The sequence below is a fragment of the Psittacula echo genome (genome assembly GCF_963264785.1).
Source record: "Psittacula echo genome assembly, chromosome: 12".
NCBI classification, from domain to species: Eukaryota; Metazoa; Chordata; class Aves; order Psittaciformes; family Psittacidae; genus Psittacula; species Psittacula echo.
Window position 1 is genome coordinate 865017 of NC_137747.1, and position 22720 is coordinate 887736.

Here is a 22720-nt window from a genome sequence, read left to right on the forward strand (position 1 = left end):
AGACCATTCAGCCTTTTAACTTAATATAAGTTGCTTTGGTTCTTTTACAAGATCCACTCCTATTTAAAGAGATGATTTGCCTTTTCAGAGTCAGGATGAGCGCTGGAGAGAGAGCAAAGCACAGCTCTCCCCGTTCCTTAAGTACAGCCCATATCTAGTTGATCATGCACAAATGGCCACAGTCCAACACCATCCCTCTGAGACAGCTCTGCCGTTGGGTCTGAAGTCTGACCAGCTTTTATATGACTGGAGACAGGGACCAGAGAATTGTCTTCTCTTTGGTAGGCAAGACGTCCATGTCAGATCTGAATCCTTAATGATGTCTGCTAGAATAAACTGCAAGCTCCCACCTCAAAACCAGAGCCCTGGGGGCAAAAACAAAAAAAGAAAAAAAAAATTTAATATTATTCTTCTTTCCAAGTGATCAGTACCTTTTCTGAAATTCAGACTGTGTAAATTTTTCCTGAGAATCTTCCAGATCAGCACTGAAGCACCAAGTTAACTCTGAATCTGCAACTCTGAGTTGCTTAGAAGAGCATGCAAGATAATATATTTATATATATATTTAATTTTGCTCATTAGCTGACATGCTTTCCTTTATTTATTTTTTTTAATTCAAGCTTTTATTTTATTTATTTTATTTTTTAATCCAAGTCTCTGAAGAAGTGCTCCATGTGTGTAAGTGGGACGCTAAAAGGACAAGTTGACAACAGTACCAGAAAGCACAGCAAAAATATTTCAATCATTTAGTTGACTACAGCTCCATAAACTGAACAACATTAAAAGAAGCCTCATGAATTAGAGGATTATAAAGGTATTCTCCCTTCCTCTGAAACAGATGATGGTGTTAAGCAGTTCAGCTACTGTCATTATTAGTAGGGCATTATCTCACTGCAAAACAGGTGATGAAGGTAGCAATTGTCCGTGGTGTAAGGGCAAAAGGAAAGGCGTGTATGTTTTCAGACCGGTGTTAAGGCACATAGATGCCACTATGACAGGTGCAGTGTGAATGCAACCTATACTCGGAAACAAAAGTGAGACACTGTAGGAAATTGAAACTGGAAAACTTTCCAGATGCCAGGTGGAAAATTATATTAAAGCTGTCAAAATAAGTCACAACAAAGACTGAGTTTTCTCATAGACTAACAGGAGTCATGTTCTGGAGAAGAATGGGGTCTTCAACTGTGAGATGGAATATCATAAATGAAACAGTTATCAGCATTAGAGGTTAAATTGGGACTTATTTGTTTTGGCTTTTTCAGCTTTGATCTTTCTTGTACTTCTTCTTTTCTCTTTCAAGCATACGGCAACAGTGCTGATATACTCGGAGTTTTGGGGACAGGTCAAAAATATGTAAATAAATTGCACCTTATTGCTTCACATAGTTATCTATCCTGGGCCTCATTCCAAACCCACTTAATTTGATGGCAATCCTTCTGTGGGCATCAGAGGACTGCAGTTTAGGACCTATAATAGGAAGATGGAGATGCAAAGCATACACAGTAGAGGTTGGTTATACAGCCTCTGCAGTCATCCAAAGTGATTTTCTAAAAGACAGGAAGGAAATAAAACTGAAAACTGAACTACCTTCAAGGTCAAATATGCTTTATGTACATGGTAATGGAGCTTTTTAAAAAAGCTCCATCTAAAGAGCATTAAGCATCTTAAATATTATAAAAAACATTACTCAGATTTCAAATTGATAATCTGAACAAATAATCCAACATTTTACTCATTAAAAAAAGTCAGCTGCACTATATTTGAGTGTAAAAGTACAGATTGCTGTGTTTCCTTTGTACAGCCAAGAGTAGAATTTTCTCTGCTGATTTAGGATTTTAGTTGTCCATGTATTTACTTTCATGCACTGGTAGAGTCTTACCAGCAATTTATCTGCTATTTTGTGGCTGAATTTTGGTTCTTTATGTAGCATTACTTTTTAGCATAAGAGAATGTGCTTACACTAAACTCCTTATGTTCTTTATAAAATACTCCTAACAAACAATAATTATGTTTACCCCCACAATATGACTTATAAAATAAAAAGGTCCTCTATTCTTTTCATGACAGATTTTTTTTTCATGCAGACTGTTGATCTGTTAGAAAGAAATACAGCCTTTAGAGGAGTGGGTTGATTGCAGTTACAGATAGAGGATGCAGCCCGCAGTAGTGGTAACTGGAGATTGTATACACAATAGACCATAACGGCCATTATGGAGCTGTTAACTTCTATTGTGTCAAGGTGTAATTAGAAAGTGGTTGAACTTGCAGATTGCTGATGTAAGTGGTTCCTTTAAATTCAATGAAAATGAACTGAATTCTATATTTGAGTTCTAAATCTTTGAAAACATTAGTTTATAATGGAAATAATGACAGACCTTTAACTGTAGCTGCATAGATAGTGCTGATGATGTGACAATGCACAAGTAGAAAGCAGGACAGCTCTTGGATGCTGATGACTGTTCTAATGCATAAAAACTCATTAAAATTTCCTAAAGAAGGATATATTATTATAACAACTTTTTTTCCTCAGTGCCCTTCAACTATCGTAATTGCACAGTATACATAGCAACTTGAAAAGAGTCAAAAATGTGTAAGAAGTATAATCTCTGGCTACAGTCACCAGCAGCATAATTATGTGAATATATTGCGTATTCTGCATCCTGTTCTTTGGTTTTGAGAGCCCACAGATTCTGTAGATGATGAATAATGTGGTATCTAAATAAAATATCAGCCCTAAATTGCTGGAATACATATTCAACCTTAAATAATTGCTTTGGATTTGTGTTGATTCCAAGTAATGTAGTAGTTGTGACTAATCTGCAGTTATTACATGTAAAAATTTAATATTCTTTTTGCATTTAGGATTCTACAGATTTGTGGATTGGTGAAGTTATTGTTAAGGGCGTTTATCGGAGTTGCAGAAACATTCTGTCTCTGAAGATAAAGCCCAGTAAAGTCAAGGACCTAAAATCAGCCTTGTTATGAGATTCACTTATCAAGACAGGAAAGTTTTAAATTTTCAGTCTTAGAACTTGTTACAGTGACCCCACCAATGTACTTTTCACAGCCGCATCCTTTGCAGTAACCAGATTCACTTGTTTTTCCAGTAGTACTATATAGGCCTGCTCCCTCAGGCACCCACAACACAGACATAGTAACAATGACCATGGAAAAGGGGCGCTCAGCTCCAGGGTGCCCAAAAAAGTTAACTGTAACCACAAACACACCATATAATATTGGCTTTGTCCAAAACACCACCTTGTCCAATGGTACAGCTAAATAGGCCAGCAGCATCTGTTCCTATCTTGTGCTAAGGCTATTTCACAAATGCAAGTTTTAATGTGTTACTTACACAGGCAATGAAAGCCACAGATTGCTCAGGGGTTTTGTTTAAAGTTCAGTACATGGTTTAGCAGGATCTGGACCATGCTGAGCTACAGTCACTGTGCAATGAACTGTACTTTGCTACACACAGAACTAGTATTTAGTGATAGAGCTCCAAATATGTACTTTGCACTAGTGCATAATAGAGTATTAATGGTAAGTCAGCCTTATAAAATGTTTGACAGTTGGAAATTGCTAGTCTAGAAGGGTACACAAAATTAAATGTTAAGTCTCTGAAATCATACAAGTTTACCTCAAAGACATTTTTACAATGTCTTTGGAGAGCTCTTTTAAGTCTAAAACTTCTTGTTCTCACTGAATAACCAATCCTGGCCTGAAGTAGAGCATAATGATGCTTATGTATCGCTCTACTGCCTCTGCAAACCTACTTCAGCCAATTCTGCGAAACGCTTCAGCTCCCAGGGTACGCGATGCTGCGGCACCAGCAGTCAGCCCTCTCTTCAGCACCTCTCCAGTGACACAGCACCCAGGATGAAGTGCTTCTGCGAGAGAAACATGGGAGGTGCTTCAAATACTTTGTAAGTGGGGAAACCAATGAGCTCAGCGCCGTGGTCTCCAGAAGTGGGAGCAGAAGGTTAAGGGCCTGCAATTAAAGACGGAGAGATCATCATCGAGGGCTTGAGTATGACAAAATGGCAGGTTACTGTGACAGGAGGCCTTGCTGCCTACCTGCCCCGCTTTCACAGTGAGGAGATGGGCTCTTTGCGGAGCACTGGGCACGGTCCCTGCACATAGAGGCTGCTGGAGGTTCCTCCATGTGCCTCCTGCGGAATTAACCAGCTCCCCCCATGGGCGATGCTGCCCACGAGCGCGCTTCCCCGCTGCGGCTGCGGGGCCGCCATGCCGAAGTGCACAGCCCCATCTCCACCCAAGGCAAGCAGCGGGCTCGCTTGCTGCCGCGGCTACTCGCCAGTCCGGACCCCGGGGCTGGGCTCTCCACCGTTGGAGCGCAGCTGCGAGCGGGAGGCTGGAGAGCGGCGGCCGGGAGGTGGATTGGGGTGGGGAGAGCCCGGGGCCATGGAGCAGGGAGAAGTGAAAGGGATGAGGGCCGGCCGGGAGGCTCTGGGGGTGTGGGTTGCCGATGAGGCGGCGGAGTCAGGAAGCGAGGTGTTCGAGGGGTGGAGTGTGAGGCAGGTCCAGGGCATTGTCCTGAAGGCCTGTGATTTGCCCTCATTTTTAACCTTTGCCTTTTGAACAGGTTCACTAGGCTGTGTATGTGGCCTTAGGGCTGCTGGAGCCTTTCACCAAACTAGGGAGTGTAGAAAAAAACAGACTGAGAAGAGCGTGATGGGGGCAGAAGAGCCCAACTGAAGGAGAGGAGCAGCGCCAGTGACCACAGTGGGGACTCAACATGCAGGCCAGGGCGAGTGTGTCCCCAGAGTGGTCCCTGTTTCCTGAAGAGGGTGAAAAGCACTTGCTGACACTACAGACAGTGTGTCCAAGCACAGAGGAGGAGGACTTGGAGGGCATCTGCCCGACAGGTGCCCACCCGCAGAACAGCATGGCCATGGCAGCGCTGGCTGGGGCGGTTGTGCTGCAGCCAGTGATGCACAATGTGCTGGCTGGCATGGCTGTGAGCATGCGGGAAGGGGGCTGTGTGTTTTATGACTTAGGGCTGACACAGAGTAATGTTTTACAAGAAAAAGGGCAAGCAATTAGTTCAGAAAGCAAGCCAAAAGAGAAACCACCAGACATGCTACTGATTGAGGTACGAGTTTTGGATGTGGTGAAGATGGCAGTAGGTTAACTGTTAGCTGGCAGTATCACTGTTTCGGTTCTGACTTCAGTAGTAATTTTTCTAGGCATTCAGATTTGTTGGACTGAAGTATCTAATCCGTTGTGCAGCTTTTTAGAATGTCATCCCGAGTTTAAAAAGGCAAACTAAACATCTGGCCTTTTTAGATGACTAATCAGTGGAAATTCAGACAAGTTTTGGGTTGATGCTGTTTCGTTTGACAGGCTAGATATCTTAAGTAGCATTAGACAATTTCCCTTCTCCTGCAATAGTACAATACTGCAGTCATTGTTAAAGCTGGATGTGTAATATGATCTCATTTGAAATGCATTTCATTGAAAGGACACGCAAACATTGGTATTTATCCTGTGTTAGCTATTGGTTTTATAAGAAAGTAATTTTTTTTTCTTTGAAAATTCATGTGCTACCCTAGATAATTTCTAGGTATGGTCATATTTAAGTTTAATGCAAAAAGTATCACAACCTTGTTAATTGCCATATGACAAAGAAGGCATTGCAGTTAGGCTGCAGAAGTCCTGTGTTAGTTTGGTAAAAAATTGAGCACATACTTTCTTCTTGTTTTCTTTTGAAAGATAAATGTACAGAAATTAAATTCTTTTTAAAAAATGAGGACGCAAGTTTCTGTGTTCTCAGTGCTGTAATCTCGAAATGATGCTCTGAAAGTTTATGTAAAATTTTAAAGAGCTAGGGCTCAATTATAGTAATTGTTCGCTATATGACAAGCAGCTGTATGTTACATACAATTTGGGTCTTGTTGCAGTTTTGCCCATCGTATTTAAAGCTAAAAATCAGAATTAATGAGTAGCTTGTATTTTGTTGGTAGCTCAGTTGCTTTGCCACTGGCTTTGATTAGCAAAGTTGTAAAACTTTTTAAAATAGATTGACAGAGATAATGATGTAATTGCATTTGAAAATAAGGTCCAGCAGCTGACACCATCTGAAGTGGGGGGAGTAGAGGAACTTCTTTTTACTCTTGGGGAAACAAAGAGCTGGAGCTACAAAGCCAGTGATGATTTGTCAGACCCAAGTGATGAAGATAAAGAGCAGAAACATGCAACTCCATCAAAACAAACAGCTGTGAGAAATCCTGAGAATCCAGAATTTCAGATTTGTGCTCCACATCAGGAAAAAGGTAAAAAAGTTAACCATCCTTGTAGTTCACTTTCAGATAACACGTTAAGTTTGATTTTTAAGCGAGGATGAAATCTTACAGTAAATATTCACAGTGTTAAGTTTAGATTAGGTTTCATCTTAACATTCTCTGGAAATTTGGAAGAAGGCATAATACCTTCCAGTGTTGCTTGATAAAAGAGCTTGTTTAGGCTGATGTCATCTGTGCTGCATTCAGGAGAGACATTTTGGATGGCATTTAGAATTTAATGGTCTTTTGAACAGTGTGTGGTATTTGAATCCTTCAGGGAGGTTTCAAAGTTAATATTGTATAAACGCCTTTGAATAAACCTGGTAACTTACTTAGTCTTTCTAGGTCCCTAATTCAGCTTCGAAATGTGCTTGTTTGGGGGGCTATGGCTGAGCTTAGAGTGGTTTCAAGTTGCTGGTTGAGGGTGATGGGCAAATATCAATGCAGCAAGGTATCTCCCAGAACTTGAGTAAAAGTAACAGAAAATGGCTGATTTCAGATTTTAGGAACATAACAGTATGTTGCATAAGTTAAGGACTGACTCAGAAGGGAATCGTAAGCGTCTGTTTCCCTAGAAACTCTGTGTGTGTACTGTAAAAGTTGGATGACATCAGTAATGTTGAAAAGCCTGTAAACGTGTGTCATAGTATCTGGATATTAAGGTATCTTGGCTTCGGTTGTTTAAAGTATGGATGTTGTATGAATTGTTAATGTCCCTTGTTTTAGTTGCTCCACTTATAGGAAGCACATTTGAGCAGCTTTAACAGAGCTAACAATGTTGTTCTGTGTGGGCATGAATCCACAATGAATAAATAACCATAAAGTGGTTTTGTTTGCTGTTATTGAATTGAAGTGTTAGCTGCATATCTCTGTGTGGTGTAAAAAGCATTGTATAAAATACATTTTGGTCTCAGCATGAAAATCATTACAAAGAGCGCATTTGGGAGCTGAGACAACTGTTCTGGAAAGGCTCTTCAAATATGACATATTTGCCATTTTGCAGTTTCAAATCTTCAAAAGTGAGAATGTTGCACATTCACTTTTAACTTACTAAACTCAAAAGAAATTCATTACTGCTATGCCATGAACTTGGACATATTCTGTAATCCAGAAAGCATAACTTTATTTGACTTCCTTAAGGAATTGATCTTTTTTCCTCAAATTCAACCAATAATTTTAAAAAGGCTTTTTATATCATGATCTTTTTTACATATACTTTATGGATTCAAGACTATCAGAAAGCTGAGAATAGCTTAACTTGTAATTTCCAAATCTTTGAACAAGCTTGCTTAGTACCAACATACAGTTGTCATAAGGAAGTGTGTTGCACAGGTTGTAATTGCCATGATGAACCACATTTTATTGGTGCTATCAAGAGAGGAAGTTTCATCCTGTCTTGGAGGTGAGAGCTAGATTAGGAGTTAGGTTTCCTGAGACTAGGGTCTAAACTGTATCAGTAATGCGTGGCACTACTTTTTGGGCAAATCACTTAAGTCTTGGATACAATAATTTCTGTCTGACAGCTTAATATTTTTTATGATGTGTTTTTATGTAGAAGTACGAAGTAGTTTTACCCAAAGTAGAGGAACTGTATTGAAATTGGTACTATTTTTTGAAGAAGTCACTATTTTGTGGCTCATATAATCTAAATGTGTCTTTTCCCACAGGAGAAAAAGAAGTTTTCCGCTGTGATTTGTGCACATTCACCTCACTCAGAATATCAAGTCTTAATCGTCATGTGAAAACCCATTCTGATGAGAAATCTCATGTGTGTCACCTCTGCCTTAAGGCTTTTCGTACAGCTGCTCTCCTGCATAACCATCTGAATGTACATACAGGTATCTAACATGTGAAAAGACTTCATTTTACATATTATCTGCAAAATTGTCTTAGGGCTGTATTCTGTGATCATTTTGTGCTCTGGTTTTGTTTGGAGTTCTAGACTGAAAAGACATGGTCTATAGTTAGTAACTCTCTGTGTATGTATTCATATATTTTGTTAAATACTATCCTAATAGTTTTTGTTAACTGAATGTTGACTTCAATTGTGTCTGATTCCATGTGCACAATAAAATTTTTTGTGATGTTTTCAGTTTGCTATATAACCGTATGAAGCACACTGATAAATTGTGTTTATAATAAACTCACAGTGTATGTATATTGCATATAAAATTCAGAATCTCAGAAGAGGTTCTGGGAAAAAATTGTTCATGATAATTTAAGGCAGACAAATCATACTGATGTGTTGATAAATAAAATTCTAAGAAATGGTGTATTCTTACAGGGACCAGGCCCTATAAATGCAGTGATTGTGATATGGCATTTGTGACCAGGAGTGAGCTTTCACGACACAGGCGTTACAAGCATACCTTAGAAAAACCTTTCAAGTGTTCATTGTGTAAATATTCTAGTGTAGAAGTAAGTACAGCCTTTCTGGATCTTTTGGAAGGGTTTGTAGGCTTTCACATACTAAGATATTAATACATTTCAAGTTCTATCATTTTTGCATAGATTTTAACCTTGAGAAGTTTCTGTGCGTATATTGTGCTGTCATGTATTGCCTTTTGTTACTGTCAGTTTTCTATATGAGATAACTCAATACGTTACAGAGGTAGTTGCAGATGTCAAGTTACAGTATTAATACTTGGCTCGTGATGCAGATGTACATGTGCATTCTGAGTTAGGAAGAATAGCCAAACTTGCACAATATTATTTAGCTTTTTTTAAACCAATTACATTTTAAGCGTGTTTTCTTCTTTATTATACTAAAATTGCTGCTAGGCAATGTATTTATATTACTTTGATTATGCAAAAGCATCCTACAGAAGTTCTCCTGTGCGCGTCATTCTATGTACTGTAGGACAAAACCGGCTAATGTCTAAAATTAAGTTCATGTGTTATGTTTATATGCTTGCTGATGTTTGGGTTTTTTTTACAGGACTGAAATTTTCTTAATCTAGCAGTAAAAAAGTTAGTAACTGCCTAAAGATTCACTGGGAAAAATAGGCCTTCAGTGATGTACCTATGATTGAATCACAGCCATGGTCATCTATGATTGAATCACTGTCACAGCTTAGTGGATATTCAATATCTGAAGTTTTTATGTGCTGTGTCCAGATCTAAAGCTACAGGCAAGCCTGAGCTTTATTCCAAATGACTTATCTTACTAATTAGCTCTTGGATGGCTTGCATCTTTAAAAAACTTGCCAGTTTATATTAAAGTCTCTCATTATTTTCCTTGTTTTAGTAAGGGTTCAGTACTCATTGCTATTGTGGAACTCTCACTGATGCTGCTCTTGTGGAACTCTCACTGATATTGCTGTAAGCTTTACCTGAATGAGGAGAGCTGAAGGGGCCCCTAGTAATACCATGCATTTGAGTTTGGTATAGGAAAGATTGGCAATCATGTTTAATTTTATTTAAGTGAATAGTGTTGTAGATTTGAATGGGTCTAGCAGAGAGTTCATTAAATATGTTTATAAATGTAGGAATTGGAACATCAGGTAACTCATAATTAGCTTGCATACCTACAGTATTTATATAGAACGTGTCACAAGAACAGTATAAAAAAAGTAGACTGAATTTGCAATTAAAGTGCTTCATTGGGACTTGGTGGTGAATACAGACTTTGGTTAATGAATTTGGTCTTTCATTTATTTTCCTGAGTATTTTCAAAGAATTTCATGTTTGACATATCCAAGTAGCCTGAAGGTAGTGGATATCCCCTTTAAAAATCCTAGCTTTTATGTTCTTATGAAATTTCTCCTTTTGTTTATGTTGACACTAAATATGAAAGTAAGATCATTTGGGGAAAGAGTACACAAGTGTTACCTAAAACCACAACAGACTGATTGTACAGGGGAAAAAAAGGGGTGAGTAGATAAGCGCTAATTCTGGGATTGATGGAATATTTTCAATTGCAATAGATGTGTTGTGTAAAATTGCTTGTATTTTAATTGTTTGTATGTCCAGTGTGTTACTGCAGAAAAGTTCTTATTTTTATACTAGGCAAGCAAAATGAAACGACATGTTCGCTCACATACAGGAGAACGTCCTTATGCCTGTGAACTTTGCAGTTATGCTAGCAAAGATGCATATAAACTGAAAAGGCACATGATAACTCATTCAGGTAGGACTCTCGTGTAATGATCAGGTAGACTGAGTCAATTGTCAGTTGTGATGTAATTCTTGATGATATTCATTATCAAAATTATTTTTTTAATATATTTGACTTCTTAGGGAAGAAAAGCAAGAAAACAATTTCCCGCTTTCTCTTCTACCATTATGATTGGCTGGTGTTGATTCGCTTTTATTATGATGTTGTTACAGCTGTAAAATTTCTCCATGCACATTTGAGGATAATTCTGCATTTTTGCACATTAAATATTCAGGACAGAGTAGAAGATAATTAAAATAATTCCTGATTAATAGTTTAGAATTTTAATGGCTTTATGCTTCATCAGCTTGACTCACAGATTCTGGAAGCCAAGTTTTTGCATTCTAATCAGCTATGTAAACTTAGGTAAACTTGTTTAGCCTTTTGTGTTTTGCCCACTAGCAGTAACATTTTCATTGGTCTGAAGACTGTTGATGTTGAGATGTTGAGACCTGCGGCAATTTTGCATTTGTATCAAATGAGTAGCATTTCTAAGCATATGTTATTATAATATGTATTTTACAGGTGAAAAACCCTATGAATGTTATGTTTGCCAGTCCAGATTCACTCAAAATGGTACCATGAAAATCCATATGTTACAGAAGCATGGAGAAAATGTGCCAAAATACAAGTGTCCACATTGTAGTGCCTTTATTGCACGAAAAAGTGACCTGGGTGAGTTTAAAGTAAAAAATTGAACTGTAGAAGTAATTAGAGGTGAAATCTCGTTGTTTTAACTGCTTACAATGATACCAAATATGTTACATATGGCTTGATGTCATTACGGAATATTTCTATAGAAAATGTATTCATTGTTTTACAAGTAAGTTCCTCCTGCAAGGAGATGTGGTGACATCTTGTGGTTGATGTTCTAATTTCCTTAATTTGGGTTTTGTTGCTTGATACTTGGTGGCATTGTGACCTTATGGTTTTCAGTAAGAATATACCTCACAAAGATACATGCCCAGGATGTACTGAAGTTTTTCCTCAAAGCCACAGAAAACAGTCAGATTTGGATAAAGCCATTTCAGTTCTTCCATTCTGTTTCTTTCGCAGCTGTAGTTAAAAGGAATGTATGCATCTAGTTATATGAGACACTAAAACAGATTGAATGTTTCAGTATATATATATGGGGTTTTTGCATATGCCAAACCAGCTTTTACCTTTTAATCTAAAATTGAACTATATGTTTAGTTGCTGAGTGCATTGTCCTTGTAATTTAAAGAAATACATGTAACAGCATTTGTTATTAAAGCGCAAGTTAAATTTTTACTTCATTGGTTCATCAGACAATGCTTTTACTATGCCTCCAGTATTCAAAACTCTTAGAATTCTAAATTCTATTACATCAAAATCAAAGATTATTTTCGAGCTGTATAACACTTGCGAAACATTAATGGTAATACAATGAACTCTAAAGTCTCTTAGCTAGTTGGGATCTTTTCCCAGAATGCAAAGAACAAACCACTGCGTAAGTTCACTTTGATTCTCTATGCAGAGGTTCAAACTAAAAGTATAAATTAAAATTGTAATTGAGAACATAAATTGAAATTTTTCATTATGCAAACCATAGTTCTTGAAATACAAACAATTTGCTAAGGATTTATATATGAAATCTTTTAATTACTCTTCTTTAGAACAGTACTTGCTTCAAGTACCAGTAAAGTTGTCCTTATCCATGTATTTCGTATGCAAATTCATCTTTTCTAGGAAGAAAAAGGTTTTGTACGGATAAGAATTTTATTAATCAGTGTTTTAGAATTATAGCATCTTTGCTGTATTTGAGGCAATATAGCTGACCAAGGCCAACAAAACCTATATAAAATTTTAAGTTTACAGAAATAAATGAAACAGCTATATTAAAAAAAATATTTAAACATACAAAGATGTCTTTAACATCTATTTGTATTTTCAAATAAAGATGCTATTGAAGTCTGTTAAGTATTTGAAGGTAGAAGTATTATTTCTATATATACAATCTCATTGTTCATGTATTTTTGCACTGTTCATTTTAATATTGTAAATACTACTTTGGGTAACATTTTTAAATTAATTTTATGTGTTGACAAAAGCAGGCAGTTACTGGAATTTTTGAAAGGATTTGATTTGTTAAATGTTTTCAATGAAATCAGTAAGAGTTAGGCCTATAACTGCTAAATCTCTCTGTAAAGTTATAACATCTTGCTGCAACTCAGTTAAACTTCCTTGAAAAATTGCTTATTTTGCAATTTTACTCCTACTGCAGAGAACACAAAGTTCTTTTTTGTGTATCCTCTAAAATGTGTGCATTACTCAGGGCTATGCACAGGGTAAGTCTTCTTCAAAATGGTGGAAATTAAAAATTTACCATTAAAACTAATTGCTTTGAATAACTGTTCAGGTGTCCACTTACGAAATCTGCATTCCTACATGGCAGTGGCAATTAAATGCAGTGACTGTGAAGCTGTATTTCATGAGCGCTATGCTCTTATTCAGCACAAGAAGACTCATAGAAATGAAAAAAGATTCAAATGTGATCAGTGCAGCTATGCATGTAAACAGGTACTCACTGTAAAAATATTGCTTACTCAGTTGAGAATTTGGCAAGGTGGGGTTTTGGGGTTGTGTTTAATTTAAGATTAAAACTTCTGTGACTGCAGTCTAACTAAAATGGGGTAGTTATATTTATTTGCAAGATAAATGGTTCACAAATAACAGTAAAATTGAAATGCTATGAAGTCTGAGGCTATCTTCTTGATAAATCTTTTGTACATGAACTGCTTACAAGTACAAAGTAACATAAATCACTTTCAGTGACTTTACGATGGGAACAAACTGTAATATTTGAGCCTTAAATGTGATTTTCGGTAGCGTCACAGAATAAATTTGGTCTGAACTGTAATTTTTTTAAAGAATACATTTAGGATAGCACATCTTTGGCATTGGTATGTTGGAATGTACCATTGCTCCATTCTGATGATTTTCTGTGCTGACTTCACTAAGGTTAGGAGAAAACGTCTCATGTTCTCCAAGTCAGTGGGCAAATCCCAGTGTGTTCTTCAGTATCTGCTTACAGTGGAGAATAATTAAGGAGTGTGCAACATCCTTGCACTCCTCTGTGTGCCTGTGTGGCTTATTGAACTCTCAGAGCTAGATAGTTATGTTACAGGTATTTTCTTTGTTTCAGGAACAACACTTAATTGTACATAAACGATCCCATACTAGGAAGGTGCCCTTCGCTTGCTTGTGCTGCAGCAAAACCTTTCAACAAAAGCAGCTTCTTACTCTTCACTCTAGGAAGCATCATGATTCTAATATTAAGCCTACAGTTTATGAATGCCCTAAATGTGGTAAGGGCTATTCACTCTCGGTAAGATACTTCCTTTTAAGGAATCTCAGTGGAGTTATCTTTAGCTAAGTATTGCAGATCATATTGTCAGAAAGGACTGAGAGTAAAAAAACCAGTGTACTGTCAGGAATGTTAACTACTTAATGCTAAGCCAGCAAAACTTGTTTGTTTTCTTTCCCAAACCTTACATTGGCGGATTAATAAAGAACTTTATATTCCCCTTTAGGTAGAAAATATATGCTACTTCATATTTTCAGGGTTGTTACTGGTTTGTAGAATTCAGTATTGAATGTTCAATACAGTACTCTTCTTAAAACGAATCTAAAGGCAGTGTGGAGGTATGAATTTTAAAAGTCCTAGGACCAGTTCAGCAAGGAAAGTAAGAAATTATTACTCACTTCAAAGCCATATGCAGTTAGAGCGTATCTCTGCTTTGGGGTTAACTGTGCACACTGCTGAAGTAAAAATAACCTTTTTTCCACATACAGATTTTACATGTAAAACTTTATTGCTTATCCAGGAACCAGAAAATTAGATATTTGATTTATACTCACCAAATGGCAGTGTTCCTTTAAACAGAATTTTAATATATAATTTGGAAAATCTTCAGGAGTTTTATGGAAGTTTTTAGCTAAGTCAGCCTTTCACTTAGCATTCCAGAATTTTTCTGTCAGAACTGCATTTGTTTTTTTCTATGTGTGCTAAATTGCTTACATACATTAATATTTGATTCATGTATTTATGCTCCATTATGCTAACAGGATAACATGCATAAGCATGCTGAAACTTGTGGCTTAGTGAGGGCAAAAACTGCTACACCCAGAAGAAGAAGCAAGGACAAAAATAAGCCCCATGAGAACCAAAAGCATGTTAAGCAACAAGGTAATCAGTGAATAAGTTAGAATTTAATCATGTAAATTAGAATCAAGAATAAAAGGCTAAGACAGTGAATCTCCTTGCTGCTTAATTACTGTTTCACAATGAAGCTAATTTAAGTGCTAATAATGGAAGAATACTTCATTGTGTGTCAGAAATTCTCGTCATCTGATTTGGGTCATTGCTCAGGTACCCATTCTGGGACTGTTGTTCCCCTATTCCTGTAAACGTCTTCCTATGCTCCTTGCTTAGCAATGCTTGCAAATGTGGTTTTCTTTCCCCTTTTACAAATTCCCTTTGCCTTTATAAATGAGGATGAAGCACATAATTTCCTGACTTAAGCCATAGTGAGTTTTCCTAATTTATAATATACTGCTTTAATACAGACCAGATGGAAAACTTTCAAATCTCAGAACTCAGGTTGCTTGTTAATCAAAAAAAGATGTAGCACATTGTAATAAAGAAATTGTTCATCTTCTTTCTTTTCTACTTAAACCTGAGAGTGATCAAATAATGATAAAAATACTACTGATTTAAATAGCTAGAGTCATTCTTCTGTCATACTGCAGAGGTGATCAGGCCAGTTTATAGAGCTCTTGGTTCAGCATGTCTATGCAATCAGAAAGTTATTTGTAATTACTTAGTGGTACTCGTGGGTAGCTCTTGAGCACTGAGCATTTATTCAAAGGTTGGTCCATCGTTTATCTCTTTCCTTCTCTCTTTTTTCTCTGCTTCCTCATCTTTTGTGCTTAGGTTAAGATTCCCAGAAAGTGAGTAAGTTCAGCTCTTGGCAGATTATGATGGTAGAATAATTGGTCAGTTGATTGTCTCCAGAGCAGTAAGTGGTGTGCCTTTGGTAATGCTAGTGCATTCCTGATAAAATCATTTGTTTTGTCTTATTTTCAACTCTAAAAACGTGAGAATTTTTAGGGTTTTTAATCCTCTTAAATAAATCTTAGCCTGTCACCACATATGTAGTGATATTTTATCAGGTTCACCTTAAAGTTTAAATTTAACCCAAAGGAGGTGTCTACTCATAATTTCATTTATGTGCATTTCTGTTGAATTAGACAAAGCACAATATACAATATTCAGGTCAGAGCATGGGCAGGAACCCTGTATCCTTGTGCATCCTGCCTTCCCTTTGTATGCTTGATCTAATGCGGAATCTCTGCAGTGTTGCAGGGTGAGAGTTGGTTATGTGTTTCTGAGGTCATCTTCAGGGCCACCAAGGCCAAAAAATAGCTCTTCCTGACCAAAATATCCTGTCATTTTTTTGCCCCTCTGCTTCCCAGATGCTGTTTGAAATCCACAGTAGTCTCCTTGATAGGATTCTTCAGGTGATTTTTATGGAGGAAAAGACAAGAATGGAGATACATCTAAGTCCTAGGTGTCCTGAAACCTTACATTTTGGTATATCCTATTGTATCAACACTGATTTGTGGCTGATGACAGATAAAATCTGACACAGAGAGAAGAAGAAATGTTGGAGCTTTTCTGAATCTAATGAATATATATCAGCAGCTGAGTTTACATTAGCATTGACACTTCTGTTTTCACTTGTAAGGCTGTAATGGTATGGTTAGAAGTGCTACAGCTGCAGTGTTTATGTTTTTGCAATAATTAGATTTTGCTGTTTATTAATGTTTTGCTACGTGCAAACAATTTCTTTTTGGTATCTTACAGATACCTTCATCTGGAAGCTTGATTTTCTGGAGCTAAGATAATGTGTCTTTAGATGTGATTTGTGCAAATACTGAGGCCATTAGTTGACTCACGCAAACATTAGGAATGTCTGTGCTCATTCCAGAAGGTTTTTTCCCCAAAGTTGACATTTGCAAGTATATAGTTCACTTCTTATACAACTTGCAGGGACCTATAAGATCCTGTATGTGGCGTTACAAAAGATTACTTGTCTGATTGATGCCGTCAATGCTTTGCCGTACCAAAAATTAGAATAGAAAGTGCATGTATATGAGAATTAAATTTCCAGTTAAATAATGCTTAGTTTTCCCCTGATAAGAATGCCATGGGTACTACTCACTAACATGGCTTGTAATGTGATAGTCAACCTAAAATACATTCATTCTCCAAATAAACTAGGATAAAAGATATGCTATTATATATTGTTAAATTTACTGAAATATTTACTTGTCTTTCTGGTTAATCACCACAATGATTTTTTTTGTTTGAGTTTTCTTTTCAAACTTGACCTGGAATCATTCCAAGTTTCTCCATTGGGAAGTCAATATTGTGCCAGTAAGATTGTTCCTGTTTTAGATGGGATAGAAACAGCAACTTTGAGAACAGAAAATTGAAGTGATTTGTGAAATGAAGTCTCAACATGATGGCCAAATATGCATGAATAGACTCTGGTCTTCCTTGTTTCACTGGTTGTAACTGAGCAGTTCAAAGTGTGTCCAGTTAGGAAGCTAGAAAAGATGCTGGTTGAAAGCTGTTGAAGCCTTTCTGTGCTCATTTTGATTCTTGTTGCAATTTCTACTCTGTAACCTAAATAATATTGCCAAAGCGTGGAAGGTACACGGAGCCTTCACCCGTTTTATTACATACATGTAATAGCAGAATGAGAAAAAAATAGCTAATTTCAGAATAATTTGTGGAAAGGTAGATAGGTTTCTTTCACCTTGCATTTATTTTTTCTTCCAGATTCGCTCACAGAATTCCATGCAGATCTGAAGCAAGTTTATTCCTCAGTAGCTCTATAGAATTGAGAGCTGCGTGAACTTCAGTACTTTCCTGAGGTGAGCACCTGAAAGGCAGTGATTTTTTAATGCAAGGAACACTTCCTGAATCTCCTTTCTGCAAACACTCTTGTTTCTAACAGAATTCACAATGCTAAAATACAATTCCTTTTATTATTTTTTTTTCTAGAAAAGTGCTGGGTTTTATGCCCAATGCTTGTAGTAATTGTTGAGTGTTATTAGTTCCATTCTCCTTTCCCAGTGGTTTTCAATCGGTGTAATGTCATTCTCTTCTGAAGATTTCCTTTAGTTTTATGTCAGCATGAAAAGTAGTGGCAGAAGCAGATTTTGGCTTCTTGTTGGAGTATTAAGTTCCTGCAAACTTTGGGGTATGGTTTCATGGCTAGATCACACTGCCTGTCCTGTCTTTTTCCCCATGTCCTTCGCATAACTTTCTTTCTTTTCTCTTATTTCAGCTCTAGCAACCATACAGCTGTGGAGTGCATTGGATTAGCATGCAGATCTAATTGGAAACTAAGAGCAGTTAGCTGGACAGATGTAGAGCTGTCTGACAAAAATGAAGCAACAGCAGTGTGTGCTGGTGTCAGAAACGACCCTTTCTGGGCATGCAAAGCTTTCTGTCGCCTTAACCTGACTGGCTTTCAAGTGCAAATGATAGCAGCTTTTTTCCCCTCTCTTTCCACTTTAAATAGCCTCTTGCAAGTGCTGCCATGTAAGATTGTGATCATACATTTAGTACTAGATCCAAAACACACCCATGACATTGATTTTAATTAGGTCTTCAATAAAGCATACTTGTATTATATAGGAAAGCTCATGTTTATAGTACGTTGAAGAGTCAGGGAAGTTTTGATTGTCACAATTCTCAACTGGCTTTTGAACTACTGGTTTTACTGCTTAATTAATTACTATAGTTACAGTAATTAGAGTAAGTACTATTGATTTTTATAATTAGTTACAATTATCACAGTTGCCATTTATGCACTGTTCCCTCATTTCTTGTCATCTATAATTAATAGTTGTAAGCCTGTTCATAAAAACTACTGTTAAAGTATTCATCTCTAATGCTGCTATTCTTATGTTTCATTATAAGTAAGCAGTAGCATTACTACCAATTTTAATAATATTTCACATATAACAAGTAAATAATTTAAGTAAAATACTGATTTCAAGATTAACATCTGTATTTAACTTCATTATAAATATGGTACTGAACTTGACCAATATGAAATGGTTTGGGGTTGCGTGTAGAGTAAGCTATGTATGCTAGTTACGCTGATGTGGTCAGGGGTAGTGAATTCTGCTCTGTGTTTTGCAGTCCAGGTGAACTGCAGTTTGACATCTAAATACTGCAACTTTTAACTTTTGCTACTTTGAAAAGTCTGTTAAAAATGAAAGCTTAGTTTCTGACAGTTAGTATAGTAAATTAACACCTTAATCCTATACTTGGTAACTTGTCTACATGTCTGTTTTACAGGGATAACTTAAATTCAGCAGCTGTTCTGCCGTTAAAATGACCCAAACCTTGTTTAGGAGCTTCCACCGTCTCACAGTGTCTTAAGTATCTCTTAATGTCAGTATTGGCAAGAGATACTTGCTGTCTTACAGGAGTAAATGATCCAGTTTCAGAAGATACAGACCACTCTACACTAAAAGGCCTCATCAAGACCTTAATCAGCTCAATCAACTATATGAACAGGAATTATAACTTTCATAATAGAAACCCCATTCAGTTTTGTAGCGTACGCTTTTAGCAATCACTGAGAAGTCAGTGTATTTGAATGTATCAAAATTATTCCTTGGTTTTATTCGTTGTGTTATTCGAGTGTTTCATAAAGGTTAATAATTACTGGTTCTGCTTACATAATGGTAATATTTATCCAGTTTTAGAAAGTTAATAATCTGTTTTGGCTGCCTTATCACAGGACTTAAGAATATTTTTACCCGTGATAATTGCTTAAATAATATTGTTGACTTTATTCTTGTTGCACTGTTTCCATTTTTGTCATAAATTCCAAGCAGCAGATTTCTTTGTTAAAATCAATTTTAGAAGTTGTGTAAATTATTTGATCATTTTTCTGCATATGCGTTGTTCATTGAATTGTTGGTAATAACAAACTGATTTTGTGCTGACATCTAAAAATCAGACTACATGAGTGAAATATGAATGTAATAATAAAAAATCTTGTTAACTTTGAACTTGCAAAGTGATTATTTAAGTAGATAGAAGCTAGAAATGTGTCCCTTTGGAAATCAAGAAGGAAAGACCTTTTCAGGAGTTATTTCTAGTGGTCACATGGTTTTTAACCACAAACAGTGATGGTCCTTCATGATTAAGAATTTGCATCACTATGGTTTAAGATGTTTATTCTATGAAGACAATTTAATGATGTTATTAATATATTTTAGACCAGTATGCATATATTAATATCTTTTAAAAATGAACGTATTTTGAACAGATGCCATTTTTAAAATAGAGAATCATAGAATAGTTAGGGTTGGAAAGGACCTTAAGATCATCTAGTTCCAAACCCCCTGCCATGGGCAGGGACACCCCACACTAAACCATGGCACCCAAGGCCTCATCCAACCTGGCCTTGAACACCGCCAAGGATGGAGCATTCACAACCTCCCTGGGCAACCCATTCCAGTGCCTCACCACCCTCACAGTAAAGAATTTCTTCCTTATATCCAATCTAAACTTCCCCTGTTTCAGTTTGAACCCGTTACCCCTTGTCCTGTCACTACAGTCCCTGATGAAGAGTCCATCCCCAGCATCCTTGTAGGCCCCCTTCAGATACTGGAAGGCTGCTATGAGGTCTCCACGCAGCCTTCTCTTCTCCAGCCCCAACTTTCTCAGCCTGTCTCCATACGGGAGGTGCTCCAGTCCCCTGATCATCCTCGTGGCCTCCTCTGGACTTGTTCCAACAGTTCCATGTCCTTTTTATGTTGAGGACACCAGAATTGCACACAATACTCCAAGTGAGGTCTCACAAGAGCAGAGTAGAGGGGCAGGATCACCTCTTTCGACCTCCTGGTCACGCTCCTCTTGATGCAGCCCAGGATACGGTTGCTTTCTGGGCTGCGAGTGCACACTGCAGCCGGCTCATGTTCATTTTCTCATCGACCAGCACCCCCAAGTCCTTCTCCGCAGGGCTGCTCTGAATCTCTTCTCTGCCCAACCTATAGCTGTGCCTGGGATTGCTCTGACCCAGGTGTAGGACCTTGTGCTTGGCATGGTTAAACTTCATAAGGTTGGCATCAGACCACCTCACAAGCGTGTCGAGGTCCCTCTGGATGGCATCCCTTCCCTCCAGTGTATCAACCGAACCACACAGCTTGGTGTCATCGGCAAACTTGCTGAGGGCGCACTCAATCCCACTGTCCATGTCAGCGACAAAGATGTTGAACAAGAGCGGTCCTAACACCAATCCCTGAGGGACACCACTCGTTACCGGTCCCCAGCCGGACATTGAGCCATTGACTACAACTCTTTGCGTGCGGCCATCCAGCCAGTTCTTTATCCACCGAGTGGTCCACCCATCAAATTGATGTCTCTCCAATTTAGAGACAAGGATGTCATGTGGGACAGTGTTGAACGCTTTGCACAAGTCCAGGTAGATGACGTCAACTGCTCTGCCCCTGTCCATCAGTTTTGTAGCCCCATCATAGAAGGCCACCAAATTGGTCAGGCAGGATTTCCCCTTAGTGAAGCCATGCTGGCTGTCACCAGCCACCTCCTTGTTTTTCATGTGCCTTAGCATGCCTTCCAGGAGAATCTGCTCCAAGATTTTGCCAGGCACAGAGGTGAGACTGACTGGTCTGTAATTCCCCGGGTCATCCATTTTCCCCTTCTTGAAAATGGGGGTTATATTTCCCTTCTTCCAGTCGTCGGGAACTTCACCTGACTGCCATGATTTTTCAAATATGATGGCCAGTGGCTTAGCAACTTCATTTGCCAGCTCCTTCAGGACCCGCAGATGGATTTCGTCAGGTCCCATGGACTTGTGTACGTATAGGTTTTTAAGATGGTCTCTAACCAGATCCTCTCCTACAGTGGGCCTAGGGTCTTCATTCTCACAGTCTCTGCGTTCGCCTTCCAAGACTTGGGTGGTGCGGTCAGAGACTTTGCCAGTGAAGACCGAGGCAAAGAAGTCATTAAGAACCTCAGCCTTCTCCAAATCCCTGGTAGCCAGTTCTCCCAATATCTTCCGAAGGGGGCCTACGTTGTCCCTAGTCTGTCTTTTACTTGCTACATACCTATAGAATCCCTTCCTATTATCCTTAACATCCCTAGCCAAGTTCAATTCTAACTGGGCCTTAGCCTTCCTCACCTGGTTCCTAGCTTCCCGGACAGCATCCCTGTATTCTTCCCAGGCCGCCTGTCCCTGCTTCCACCTCCTACAAGCCTCTTTTTTCCTTTGAATTTTCCTCAGCAGCTCCTTATCCATCCAAGGAGGTCTCCTGGCCCTCCTGCTGCACTTCCTTCTAGTTGGGATGCAACACTCCTGAGCTTGGAGCAGGTGATCCCTGAATAACAACCAAGAGTCTTGGGCTCCCCTGCCCTCCAGGGCTATATCCCGTGGAACCTTACTAAGCAGCCTCCTGAAGAGGCCGAAGTCTGCTCTCTTGAGGTCCAGGGCAGTGAGCTTGCTGCATGCCCTTCTCACTGTCCTGAGGATCTTGAACTCAACCATCTCATGATCGCTACAGCCAAGGCTGCCCTGGAGCGTCACATTTCCAACCAGCCCTTCCCTGTTGGTGAGCAGGAGGTCAAGCATGGCACTTCTCCTTGTCAGCTCCTCTATTACTTGCATTAGGAAGTTGTCTTCCACACAATCGAGGAACCTCCTGGATTGCCTGTGCCGGGCTGTACCTTCACTCCAACAGATGTCAGGGTGGTTGAAGTCTCCCATAAGAACAAGGGCCTGTGAGCGTGAGGCTGTTCCTATCTGCCTATAGAGCACTTCATCCACAGAGTCCTCTTGATCAGGCGGTCTGTAACAGATCCCCACAATAATGTCCCCCATCGCTGCTCTCCCTTTAACCTTGACCCACAAACTCTCTGTCGACTGCTCACCCGTCCCCAGACAGAGTTCTATACTCTCCAGCCTATAACTATTTTAACTTACTGATTGTTAAATATACAGGAATTATTAATTTCATGAAACAGATAATACTCAAGTATTCTATAGTGTTCTCTAACAGTGTTGTTAGATAACTAATTTGTTTGGAAAAGAAGCTTTCTATGTAAGATGAAGCATGCATTGTGAGTTTCCTCTGCAAGCAGAAATTGTCTATGCTTTAAATAGTTAATGCCTGAGGAAAAGCAGTG

General features: G+C 38.3%; 1 protein-coding gene across 1 annotated transcript in view; it reads left to right on the plus strand.

Annotated features, from left to right (window-relative positions):
* Positions 1–4200: 4200 nt before the first annotated feature.
* The window catches only part of CTCFL (CCCTC-binding factor like), a gene marked incomplete at both ends in the record, with an annotated part of 57915 nt that continues 39395 nt past the window's right edge, over positions 4201–22720 (plus strand). Inside the window, 13 exon segments of the mRNA XM_080628118.1 lie at positions 4201–4535; positions 4703–4743; positions 4746–5113; positions 6041–6293; positions 7970–8140; positions 8587–8720; positions 10311–10431; positions 10984–11133; positions 12839–12999; positions 13625–13807; positions 14548–14668; positions 16892–16964; positions 16966–16998. Coding sequence (XP_080484244.1) covers positions 4201–4535; positions 4703–4743; positions 4746–5113; positions 6041–6293; positions 7970–8140; positions 8587–8720; positions 10311–10431; positions 10984–11133; positions 12839–12999; positions 13625–13807; positions 14548–14668; positions 16892–16964; positions 16966–16998 — 2144 coding nt within the window.